This window comes from Rhineura floridana, chromosome 9 (genome assembly GCF_030035675.1).
Source record: "Rhineura floridana isolate rRhiFlo1 chromosome 9, rRhiFlo1.hap2, whole genome shotgun sequence".
Lineage (NCBI taxonomy): Eukaryota > Metazoa > Chordata > Lepidosauria > Squamata > Rhineuridae > Rhineura > Rhineura floridana.
In genome coordinates, this window is record NC_084488.1 from 60438585 (window position 1) to 60452168 (window position 13584).

Sequence of the window (13584 nt, forward strand, 5' to 3'; positions counted from 1 at the left end):
CTTTCAACAGTGAAGGCAAAATAAAGCTATTGTGGCGAGCAGCCATCGACTCTGTATATGGCAGCTTCCTATGTATCTAGTCCCTGTGACTCATGTAACATTTGCTGCTTAAATTTCCCCCTGCTCTCCACTTTGTGTGTGATTTGTGGCATACCCACATTTAAAGATGAGGCCACATCATAGCTGGCATTCTAAGGGTGGGTGGGAAAAAAGTCCAACAATGATCCTTTGTCTTGATAACTTTAATGATTCCAGGGGTGGGGGAAGCAAACAAAATACACCGAAGACGTGTGCATTGCCATCTATAGCTGTGCATTTACAGGAGAGTCAAATCTTATACCTGAGCAGACAGAACTGAACTCTTAACAACCACACATGCAAACTTCATTTGTTGGTGTACAATGACAGAACAGCACACTGATGTCTACTTTACATTCCATTTGGATGTTTGTAATTGTGGGAAGTGCAATGATGGGCAAAGATCCCAGGCAAGATGTGCAACATAAAAGCACAGATTGTCAAAAGAAAAAAAGACATTACCATTGAGCTAGATGGAGCAGCATCAAGCAGCATTTCTAAAGGATCAAATCCTGCCCTGTTTTATCATCTAGCAATAAAGCAGGGTTTCAAACCTCAAGAGAGAATGATGCCAACAGCTCGAACTGCAACCCATTAAAAATGAATACTAGGATCTGAGTCAATTTAACACCACTTAGAATAAATTGGATTACCTTCAATCACTTAAGTATGGATTGGGCTGTAAAATAGCTGAAAGTACAAGCCTCTGTAATTTCCTCACAACAAGGCATGCATGCACCCAAAATGCCCCAGACTTGCCTTGAGAATAAACAGGTATCCTCCCCAGGACACTTGCTTTTCTTATCAGTTCAGTTTTGTTCCTCATCCAATACTAAGCTTTCCATAAGCAGGCTCAGATTTTTATCGGAAAATTTTAAAAGATCATGAATTGGTGCCATTGCACCCACGTATATCCTGTTATATTTTAGGCAAAACTGTTCTGAACAATGGGGTGAGCCACAAGACAGAATGGTGGAACAGCTGGCCTCTAGGATCATTGGGACTGGATGGGGGGGTGCAGGTTTGATCTCAGCTAAAAGAAATGAGCAGAAAAAATAAGCTCATTTTGGTGAATGAATGAATGGCACAAAAATGGTAAAGTTAGTGAGAGAGAAAGAAAACTACATTCACTTCTGTCAGAACCAGTTGCAAAAAAATATGGATCTCTTTAATGAGGCGTAACCTTTCATGTAAAACTCACCCCCTTCCCATCTCCTTCTAGAAAATGACTGCAAAACATATTCAATAGATGTCATGTATGTGCTCAACTCTTGGTAATAAACTGCACAACAAATATCAACCTGGGTGCCACCGTCTTCATCATTTAAACTTCAAGTGTGATATAAAGAGACACCTAGGTTTGAAACTGGTGGTTGGTCCTTCAGAATTTCATTGCAAATGACTAAAAAATATATGTTTACATCTTGCTGACTTTGGGTCTAACTTTAGCAGGAAAACATGTATTTCAGGTACATCAAAGGAAAATGAAAAACCACAGAGTGCCCTGACATTTAGGAAACCCACTTCTTTCAACAACAAAATGCAAGTTTGAGCTTCAACTGCAATTTTCAGCTTTGCCACTAGAGGTTAGTTTGAGCCTTTGACCTAAAGACTGTACTATGTGCTCAGCATCCAAACGTTTTGCTGTCATCTGCATCCAACTACCATCTTGTCTCCTCACTTTTAAAAATGTGCATTGACAATGGTAAACCCTTTTTTCTGTATGACTACTGTCTGGACTTCTTAACTCACTGTACGCAACAATAAACCAGGTTACTCTTTTATAGTTCTTTGGAACTGACTTTATACCCGAGGACAAATGGTGTGGCCCTTGAAAATGTACAGAGAGATTCTTTAACCTTCTCAGATTTCATCCAGTTCATAAGATGTATATGCCTCAACAGTATGTCCAAGGACATCCAACAGCATATCAGCCTCAAGCTATTATCTCTCGCACTCACATTTTGTCCAGCTTTGCTTCTTTCTTAGCATCAAACAAGACATGCAACAGAGATGCACGAATGCACTTTCATCTCTTTCAAATTAGTGCAAAGGCAACTTGAGTGGAGAATGGGATGAGAACCCCAAGGGAAAGAGGCTTAACCCCTTTCCCTCTATGCTATTTCCCATTCACAACTTTTCCTCCCCCCAAGTCCTAATCCATATCCCTCCCCCGTATCCATTTGCAAAAAAATATTAAGAGATGGGTATGTGCTCATGTATTCCCATTGTCATGTATAGTTTGACCCCTTAGACACTTGTAGGCTGCGAGAACGGGGATCCATTGCAATGATCTTCTTTTACCTCCAGGTTTTTCTTGGCTTTGAGTGCAGGTGATACCTCTGGATGGATGGAATCCAGTCGCTGTTCACACCGGAAGGCTGTCAGGAAAGCTGTTCTGTAGTTGTTATTCATCCAGCCGTAGAGGAGGGGATTGGCAAAAGTTGAGCACATCGCAATGACATGAAAGAGCGTGTAGATCAGTTTGTATTCCTGCAGAACCATCACTTTGCTGTCTATATCACTGACAAGCTGGAAGATGTGAAAAGGCAGCCAGCAGACCGCAAACACCACCACGACACATACCAGCATCTTGGTAGTTTTCCGGCGCCTCTGGTGGTAGTGATCATTCCCTGCCCCAGGACTGGCATGGCTCTTTAGTTTACTCCAGATACGGATATAAGCATAGGAGATGATCACCAGAGGCAAGACATATTGGATCAAGAGCATTAAGATGCTGTAGATGGTCCCAAAATTGACCAGCCCTTCCCTGGGCCAGGCCTCAGCACAGACTACCATCTTTAAGTCCTGATTGAGCTCAATGGAGAAATACTCCCGGAAGATGGCCAGAGGACTGGCCAAGACAGCACTGCCACCCCAGGCCACCCCAATGATTAAGAAGCTGATTCTCTTGGAGATTTTGCTCTCCAGGTGATACACAATGCAGCGGTGCCGATCCAAGGCTATCACAGTCAAAGTAACTATAGATACCTGAACTGCAAGGCCTTGGGCATAAGGCACAAGGTGACACAGTGCAGGGCCAAGCTTCCATTCTCCCAGCAATGTGTAAACTAAGGTGAAAGGCAGACAGAGTGTGTTCACCAGCAGATCGGCCACTGCCAAGTTGGCAATGAAGAAGTTAGTCACAGTGCGCATGCTCTTGAACTTGATCACCACGTGAATTACCAAGGAGTTGCCCACTAACCCTAGCAAAATAATAACACAGTAGGCACAGATAAGGACAATCTGCACCTCAACCAAATTGGTGCTGTCCTTCAGATCTTGTTTGGGGTCAGCAGGCAGGTCACTGTAAGGTTTTGCAAGGCCTGGCAAGTTCAGCCTAGAGTAGAGTTCCATTTTCGTTAGGCTTGTCCAGTTCTCCATAATTTTTGATCCTCCCGTTAGCCCCATATTCTCTGCAGGCAGGTTAAATTTCAAAATAAAGTCAAGGCTTCTCCTACAAAGAATACCAAGAAAAGGCACATATTTTAAAAAAGGCAAAATTAGGAGGTTTACGCATGAACCACGGTAGTGGTTAAATAAGTTAGACTGGAAAGTCCCTGGTTCAAATTTCATCTCAGCCATAAATTCTGAGTGTCCCTAGGCCAGCAAGTATGTCTCAGCCTCAGTCTCTTCATCTATAACATAGGCATAATAATACATATGTACATACCACACATAGCCACACATGCAGGAACATTTAGACACCACCACTCCCAGCTGTTTTGCGGATCAGCAGATGAGCAGCAGGGTGTTCCTCCTCATTACAGTGCTGTGCCAGGAGAAGAGATTCTTCTCTCCCTAACTCAGTGCTGTGATGGTGAGGCTGCTCTCTGCTTCATTTTTCCTAGTCTCCTAGATTGGTCTTTTAAGCAACGACCAAGCATCACAAGCGACTGAAAGCCAATCAGTACCTTCAATTGGCAATGATAAGCTTTTGTCCTGGGGTGTTAATTAACATGTAAACAAAAATTACAATTCTTTGCTTCCCAAAATCGTGTATCTGCTTTGGCAGAAATTGTCCTGTACATGCAATGTGAATGTTAGGACAGGCAGAAATATCCACAACAATAATTGGGAAGGTTTTGTACATTTTGAACTGTCAAACATTGGCTGCCACTGTTATGTCAGCTCTCAGATCCAGTGAAATGCCGAGTGCTACATGTTAGGTATTTACATGGCCTAATCTTCTACTGAAAATTGAATTATCAAATCCTATTTCTAAACGTCAAATATTTGCCCATTCAAGGAATTCTGATGAATTATCCACCATCAACATTCACAAAGAAGAACTTTGAAGATGGGGATAGAATCATTTCAGGATTAGCAGGAATCACATAGCAATTTTTTTAGACACTTCTAGGTATCTTCTCTGCCACAGCGACTGTGTCTCTGCCCCTTGTTTCTTTGCTCTGTAAAGAACCATGTCTGGTAATGCTGCATATGAAATTATGTAGCATCAAGTAATATAACATGGAAATCTTGATCTCAAAGTGTTTACTGAACCATAGAATGTCTGGCATCTGTCTAGTTCTTTCCCTTATACAATTAATATTTTCCCTGGTTTTTCACCCATTTCTTTGTATTTAGTCGACCACAACTATCTCCGATAAAACAGGATGCATCACTATTGGAAAAAAGGAGAAACACATCCAAGCTCAAGCTGATTTTTACAAAATATCTCCACAAAAGTTGACCAGGAAGTCTGTGTTTAGAATAACGACACAACCCCTAGATTTTAGTACAACTGCCTTCTAGTCAAGGGCAAATAGCAAGGCAGGACGTGACATTCTGTGCACTACCAGCCAAATGTATTTGTGATATCAGAGGGCTGAAAGGGAATTGCTTTTCCCGTTTCTCATGCTTGCTTGCTTACTAGCCATATCCTTCAGTCTTATCTCATTGTGAGGAAACGTTGTTTCCACCTGGTAAAATGACCAGTCTTTAGGAACATAGGAAGCTGCTCTCCAGGATTACAGACAGGGTTTTCTCTTAGCCCTACGTGGAGATGCTGGGAATTGAACCTGGAACCTTCTGCATGCAAAGCAAATGATTTGCCACTGAGCCATGGATCTTCCCCTTTCATCACTAGCTTTTCAAATGTCTGTATCTGTTCTTCCTTCCCCACTCTCGCCCTCTCCCAATCCTGTCATTATGAAGAGATCAAGTATTAATGATAACCCATACATCTGTAAACATGGAAACACAGCAAATCAGCTCCATATTTAATTGACACAGAGTTTGCATGTTTTTCCCTAAACAGAAGTACTATTCATGCTGGGAAGGAGGAATAGGGGGGAGTGGCATACACACTTGAAGCATGCTCCAGCCAGCATTGGAAATTAAGTTGGCCGTTGTGTCCAGCAGCACACTGTTCTTGATACTGAAGGTCTGAAAGTGATATCCTCAGTAAAAGGGAATTTTGGAACTTATGTTTCACGGACACCTCACATTTTCTTTTGTTATAAGTTGCTTTGGGTTGCTTTCCAAAGAAAGCAACTAATAAATCATCATCATCTTAAACAACGAGTGGGGAACCTTTTTGGCTCTGCAGGACAGATCCTTATCACGATCCGCCTCATGGGTCAAATATCACAGGTGGCTGTCCACCTGTCAATCACATTGGATCACTATGCCACATGACTGGCAGGCAGGTGGGGGTGCCCACCTGCCAAAATCTCTAGAGCTTCCCTTAGGTCTCCGTGACATAAAGGGGGAGGGAGAGAGCTTGCAAAAGTTTTCCACGTCTTCCCCCTTCAAGTCCCCAATTACAGAGAATTAAAAGGGAAACATGCTTTTGCAAGTCTCCCCCTTTCCCCTTTAACTCTCCAATCACAAAGACTTCAGGGTAGCATGGGGAGACTTGGAAAACACTTTAAGACAGCCCCACTCTTCCTGTTGCAGAAAATGGGAGTGCAGGAGCTGTCTTAAAGCCTTTGCAAAAGCCTCTTTGAAGTAGCTCACGAGCTGCTTTGAAGGGCACTTTTGCACAGGGCTTTAATCCCCACTCAGCTGGTAATGAGGATTAAATCCTGCTGCCTTGGTTGCAGTTTTGTTCCCTGCCATGAACAGGATCACACAGCCAAGGCAGGATTAAAACCTGCCCTCCTACCCATCAGCTGATTTCCCTAGTGACATCAGGTGGTAGATGGGTATGGTTTGGGGGAAATGGCCTCATGGGCCAAACTGAACCTCTTAGGGTGCCATGATTGGCCCAGAAGCCAAAGGTTCCCCACTCCTATTTTAAGCTCTATGAAACAGTGAGAGCATGGCTGAGAAATAGTTGCATCTATGAGCATCTAAACATCATGAGTATGTAGAGTTCCCCCCAGTCCCTTTAAAAGGTCAGTGTAACAAAGCAACTCACTTCCAAGAGTACAAGCTGTTGGAATGTATGAGGTTCAACTCCAACTTGGTGGGTTGAGGCTGCATGGGGTTAATAAGGGTAGTTAGAGAGCTAGACCTCTTGCTGGTTGAGGCTATACCTATCCCTTTGATCCTCTGCCGTCTCTCCCCTTCCTGCTAGGCTGATAAGGAAAGGAATGTTGATCCCAGTTCCTTCCCGCCTTTCTCAGTGTCCTCTTTCTCTCAAGAGGGGAGCAGACATCCTCTTTGTCTCTCCTCTCAACCAGGATGAGGGCCAGCACTGGGACCAGTGCAGGCTGCTCCAGCATAGCCAGTTAGCTAGATATAGAACTCTTTCCTATCAAGCATGTACTTCCAGAATAAACTAGTTGTTTCTTATTTTAAAGCTTAAAGTCTCTGTCTGACTAATTTGCAGGGAAGGTAGAATCTTAGCAAAGATTCAAACACACACACATAAGCTCGCTCAATACTCTCCGTTCTGCAGCACTATGCAACTCTGCTACGCATCTCAATAGAGAAATTCCGACACAAGCTGTACCCTACAATAAACAATAAAAGAACAGACACCATGCCTCATGCTAGGTAGTGTTTCTGTAAAACATTGACTTTGAAATTAATTTTTTAAAAACACATTTAAAAATAACCTGAGGTATTATTTCTTTGGCAGTGGAATGCACTTGAAGTGGTATTTGAATAAGAAGGGGGAAAACACTCTCCTTTTCTGTTTGGATGTTTGGAGTCTGCAGAACCTTTCATGGTATGATAAAAAAAGAGGATCTTTTTCTCCCTTTAATTCCTATAAAAAGAGAAAGGAGTAAAGAGTAAACAGGCATCTCTAAGGCACGTTGAAGTTATCAGAACCCTTCAGATTATTAATAGAGCATTCAGAGTAGCAACAACTGAGAAAATGGCCTGAGAGGAGAGACAAAAATGTGCAAGTGTGGAAGGCTGCAATCCTACTCACTTATCTGGGGGTAAGTCCCATTGAATTCAATCTACACAGAGTAGATATGTCCTGATCATCACCCCCATTTATATGGGCAATATGTTTCACTTCTTCCTCATTATACGTCTGGGAAGACATCCAAATGTATTAATAAAAAGGTAAAGGTGTCCCCGCACTTACAGTGCGAGTCGTTTCCGACTCTTAGGGTGACGTCTTGCGACGTTTACTAAGCAGACCGTATATATGGGGTGGGATTGCCAGTTCCTTCCCCGGCCTTTCTTTACCTCCCAGCATATGCCGGGTATTCATTTTACCAACCACGGATGGATGGAAGGCTGAGTGGACCTCGACCCCTTTTACCAGAGATTCGACTTCATCCTTCTGTTGGAATCGAACTCCAGCCGTGAGCAGAGCTTCGGCTGCGTTACAGCCGCTTACCACTCTGCGCCACGGAGGATCTTAAATTTATTAATAGGGTAACCAAATCTAGGTTGTAGCCACATAAAACACAAATAAAAGTTAATTGTGCATAAGCATACAACAATAATATATACACAAAAAGCAACATCTTAAATATCGAGACTTGTCTACATACTTGTCTATGGTGAGCAGCCTTATATATCTGAGAAGACCTCCTGAATTGTGGAGACAGGAATCATAATCCAGGTTATCACTGAAGCAACAAAACCAGGGGCATTTTTAATTTAGTCCAGAACAGAAAAGGCCATTTTTGCTAACAATTTATCATATAGGTTCATGTTAAGCAACTTAAAATGAAATTCAACAGGGATAAATGCAAAGTTCTACACTTAGGAAAAAGAAACCAAATGCACAGTTATAAGATGGGGGATACTTGGCTCAGCAGTACAACACGTGAGAAGGATCTTGGAATTGTCGTTGATCACAAGCTGATTATGAGCCAACGGTGTGATGTGGCTGCAAAAAAGGCAAATGCTATATTAGGCTGCATTAACAGAAGTATAGTTTCCAAATCATGTGAAGTATTAGTTCCCCTCTATTCAGCACTGGTTAGGCCTCATATTGAATACTGCGTCCAGTTCTGGTATCCGCACTTCAAGAAGGATGCAGACAAACTGGAACGGGTTCAGAGGAGGGCAACAAAGATGATCAGGGGACTGGAAACAAAGCCCTATGAGGAGAGACTGAAAGAACTGGGCATGTTTAGCCTGGAGAAGAAGACTGAGGGGAGATATGATAGCACTCTTCAAGTACATGAAAGGTTGTCACATAGAAGAGGGCCGGGATCTCTTCTCAATCATCCCAGAGTGCAGGACACGGAATAATGGGCTCAAGTTGCAGGAAGCCAGATTTCGACTGAACATCAGGAAAAACTTCCTAACTGTTAGAGCCATATGACAATGGAACCAATTACCTAGAGAGGTAGTCAGCTCTCTGACACTGGAAACATTAAAGAGGCAGCTGGACAGCCATCTGTCGGGAATGCTTTGATTTGGATTCCTGGATTGAGCAGGGGGTTGGACTCCATGGCCTTGTAGGCCCCTTCAAACTCTACTGTTCTATGAAAATGCTTCCACCCATGCTCTTTTCAGTGAAATTATTATCCTTTGCTCATTATCTGACCAAGTATCAGGTCATTGTTAGCCTGTCGCTTTCTAGTGTTTTCTGACAAATTCTTTAGTTTTTTTCTGTTTATATAATTTGTGGCAATGTTTGTGTATGACAACACATAAACACAGCACCAGCCTCTCTGGGATAAACAAGTTAACATGATTAAGGTTTTCAGAGTACCTATGCCTTAAAATTAAATGCTTCCTCTTTGAAAGCTCAGCCCGTTATATTATTTCTTGTAGATCTGGGCTGGAGGACTTGGGATTTGCTCCTTGAATAACATCTCTATAATTGCTCCAATGTCAGTTTCTCTTCTTGTTCTCTCTCTGTGATTTCCTATCATTATTTTCATAAATGGCAAAACAATAACTTTTTAAAAGTGAAATAGTGCTATTTCACTGTTTCAGAAAAAACAGTAAGAAGAAATCAGTAATTAATCCCCACTTGTAGAAACAGAAAAAGACATTTGGACAATTTGAAGATTATGAATTTGAAGCTGAAGATTATGAACTAATTCAGCATGATTAACAGCTGTGAGACATGTCATTTGTTCTAACAGGAAAAGACCTATAAAACCCTCAGTTAATGAATGGATCATAAAATTATGGGATATCACAAACATGGCAAAGCTCACCAACACTGCAAGTGTTAGAGAGGGCCAACAAATGGAGAACCATTTTATTGAAAAATGGAGCCTAATTATAATATATAGAGCAAACAAGGTACAGGATAATGCAGATCCATACACATTACTGGGAATTTTCTGGGGATGAGTAAACATGTGTAAAGAAATGAGATGAAACCATTTTTTCCTTTGTTATCTGATATTTTTAACATTTTATTGCTTTCATATATATAACATGTTCATTATTTTCAGATTATATTGTTGTATTTTCATTAATCCTAAATAAAAATCAAAAAGTCAATTGGGCAATTTTGGATAAAGAGGCTATTCAAGGGGCACATCAGAGGCTATTTCATCACTGATTCCCCAGCCTGAACCAACAAAACAAAACAAACTTGCAAAGAGGAGTCTTTCCATTATCATCAGAAATGATCTTTGCTGAATGGAATTTACTTGTATATAGACATTATTGAAGGATCTTAGCATGGGTAAGGGGATCACTGGATAGTATAATGCCCTGGCTGTGATACGGGGTGTCTTGTGTGGAATCACCCTTAGGGTGGAAACAGGTGAATGCTAACCACATGGAATCTTGCAAATGCTGGGAAGTGCAGAAGCCTAGTATCTCCATGTGGTAAAGTCAGTTTACCATGCAGCTGTTGAACAGAATTATGGTGGACCCCTCCATGTAGTTAGAAGAACCCCACAGAAAGGCTTTAATCAGCAGAGGGGAGAACCAGAATCAAAAGCAGCAGAGTTGGACTCAAAAGTGTATGAGGAGCCACTTTTCTTTCTTTTCAACCACCCCTTTCTGCCATCATTTCCCCCCTCCTGTTTTTCCCTTCATTGCCACCCACATGAAACTAGGCCACAAGCTACATGAAATTGGGCTGAGGGCCACAATGTGCCCACCTGTGCTCTACCACGTAGTTGGCAATCACTGGTTTCTAGCCCTAGTTGTCCACCAGCACCGCTGCTGCTATCAGTACCTGAAAACTGCATGTGGAAGAAAGATCTGAGATGAACAGCACAGTGACGGCCACATAATCACCCTACCCACTGAGCTAATAGTCTCTCCACCATCATATTTCTACAAGTTTCCTGTCACTACAGCCAGCTGCCTGATCAGGTGGATACAGCCCCGTGCAGTAAGAATGGAGGCAATCACCACAGTGGCACAGTTATCTGGACCTGCTCTTTGTGTCAGATGAACATGCCCCAAGCATTATTTCTCCAGCTGCTATTCTGTATGAAGACAAGCCCTTGCCTGAGTCAATGAGAACTTAATGAACCATTCTAGCCTTATTGAAATTCTACCTGCCTTTCTCAACAGTAAGATATTTGTACAGTGCATTCTGTTAACTTATGTGTCCTGCTCTTTTTGTTTACCATGTGTGGCAAGTACAGATGTTTTAGCTTTGAAAAATCTGGTGCAATTCCGATTGCTGAATTGCAAAGCACCTCTGCAACTGTTTCTGGAGGAGACTCTCAGCAGCACAAGGACTTGGTGACCATTCATACCCTATATATATTCATTCATTCATTCTATGCTTTGAGCAGAAAATGGCCTACAAAGCAGTTTTATCTGCCACCAAGGTTGTACCAAATGTTAATGAAGGTGTTGTGAAGAGGTTGCCTTCAGGTTCCCTCATTTAAACAAGTATGGTTTTGTATAACTTGTGTGTAGGAGATATTCCTTTATTTAATGTTTGCTTTATAGGTAAGGCCCTGACCATATCTTAAGTGCCAATCTTTCATAATTGTGAGCCATACTACATGTTGCACGCAGCCATGTGCATTGTTTCCGTTTTCTTTCTTTAAGTGAAAAGCAAACTCCACAGCAGAAATAGGGAAACTGCAGCCCTCCAAACATTGTTAGACTACTTCCCATTGTCCCCCAGTTGGGTTTAGGAGTCCATCATCAGCTGGAGGGCCACAGGTTCCCAAGCCCTGCTCCAGTGGATGCAAGTTTCAGGAAAGGAATGGAAGTGGTCAGTGGCAGCCCATGAGGTGGCACAGGTGGGACACCATTGCTCACCCAACTACTGAACATGGGGGGGTCGCTGCTGCTGACTTAGAGAGGAAGGAGTGAGGGCTCCCTGCCGCCTTCAGAAGCCAGGAGAACAATGGCTAGTACCAGCAGTGGGGTGGATTTCTTTTACTTACTCATTCACTGAAGAAACAAAAACAAAAAAAGTAATTTACATTTCATCAGAAGTGGTTTGCTGGGTGGGGTGTAGCCACTGTGCTACCTTCCCAGCAGATGGGTTGCCGCTGCTTATTAGGAGGGAGTGGCAATACAGTGGAGCGGTCGGCACTGTACAGACACATTGGCAGGAGTGCCAGATTGGCTCTGTCAGTGCATTTGCACTGTGCCAGCCTCCCTGCCACCTCTCCCTCCTAGAAAGCAACAGTAATCCACCTACCAAGAAGCATGCAGTGCAGCTCCAGCCCACTCGGTGACCCACTTCTGCATTTCGTCTTACTACGGTGAAAACCTACAGCTGGTATAGCACAGTGGGGAGGAGAGCCTGGCTGGGAGCAGAGCTTGGAAGTAACTAGTTACAAGTAACGAATTACTTGTAATTTATTACTTTTTGAGTAATGAGTGGGTAACTTCATTACATTTTGCTGGTAATAGAACGAGTAGTAACTTCATTACTTTTGAGGAGTAATTGTAATGTTTCCAGCATTACTTTTGCACATTAATGTGCACATTAATGGGGGGGAGCAGGGGAGGTCTTCTGCTCCTCTGATTTGTGAATAAAAATCATGTGCTTCAAATTGGGCTTCTGTGCAGCGTTGTTCTTCCTTCATGCTCTGTGGGTGCTTAGGAGGCGACGAGGGAGGAGGTGGAGAGTGAGACGGGGTGGAGAAAACAATTGTTTGAAAATTGACAGGAGTGGAAGGAGAAAAGAGCTGGAGGCAATATATATATATACAAAAAATATGTGTATTGGGGTATCATTGCTGGGGGTGGGGTGAGGGGATGTGAGATTCTGTTAATCTTATGGATAAAAAGAATATATACTACTACCCTCTGTGTGTATGTGCTTATTTTTAATGTTGTTTTAGGCTACTTAGATGTGCAGCAGCCAAGGCCAGCACCTTGTGGGCAACTTTATTTAAAAAGTAACTAAAATGTAATTGTAGCAATTACTTTTGAGTAAAAGTAAAGTAATCAGTTACTTTCAGAGCAATTGTAATTGTAACGGTAATTACTACTTTTGGGGGGGCATGTAACTGTAACTGTAATTTATTACTTTTTAAAAGTAATCTTCCAAGCTCTGGCTGGGAGTCCAGAGTCTGTGAGTTCAAATCCCCACTCATGCCTCCTGGGTGTCAAGGGCCAGCTAAAGATCACCCCCACAGTGAGTGGCTCAGGGATTATGTGCTCTGCTACCTGTGCAGCCATGGACAAGCTTATAGTCCCAAGGAGCCCAGTTGCCCCCCAGCTGGCAGTTGTGGACAAGGAAGGGGCCGGCTTGTGCAGCTGTGGCAAGCTGAGCAGGCCCTAGCCAGATGGGGAGGACTAGCCTCAGAGGGAGGCAACGGTAAACCCCCTCTGAATACCGCTTACCATGAAATCCCTATTCATAGGGTCGCCATAAGTCAGGATCGACTTCAAGGCAGCCCATTTCCATGGTCAAAACATGATACAATTAGTTACTGGAAATCATATCTAAAGGACTTCACCACCTTTTCCCTTCTTGCTGTTTTTCCACTCAAAATCAGCACCCAGCTGCTTTCACGACTGCCTGGGAAATGGTAATGGTCTCTGAATAAGTTTAGCTTGTTGCGGAGGTGTTGAGCAAGCAAACTGCAAGAAAGGAAATCATTAAGCAGCCCCTCCCCCCAACTTTTTTCTGCTCCCAATTGCAGCTCCAACATGGGTTATCATTTCAAAAACAAACATTGGGAGGCTTGATTTGCGTGTGATGTTTACTTTGACCCTGTAAAGCTATTGTTGCTGGATGGC

The 13584-nt window shown here is 42.7% G+C and overlaps 1 protein-coding gene across 20 annotated transcripts in view; it reads right to left on the reverse strand.

Moving 5' to 3' along the window:
• Positions 1–236: 236 nt before the first annotated feature.
• NPY2R (neuropeptide Y receptor Y2) overlaps positions 237–13584 on the reverse strand; it is a 117154-nt gene continuing 103806 nt past the window's right edge. For 11 of the 20 annotated variants that reach the window (XM_061584540.1, XM_061584547.1, XM_061584542.1 and 8 more), the window contains 2 exons: positions 7089–7240; positions 237–3535 (listed from right to left, as the gene is read on the reverse strand). In XM_061584540.1, coding sequence (XP_061440524.1) covers positions 2329–3489 — 1161 coding nt within the window. In that variant the 5' untranslated portion in view covers positions 3490–3535; positions 7089–7240 and the 3' untranslated portion in view covers positions 237–2328. Of the gene's footprint in view, positions 3536–6445; positions 6490–7088; positions 7241–7985; positions 8064–13584 lie in introns of those variants that run through there. The other 9 variants (XM_061584532.1, XM_061584534.1, XM_061584535.1 and 6 more) reach the window with 4 other exon arrangements.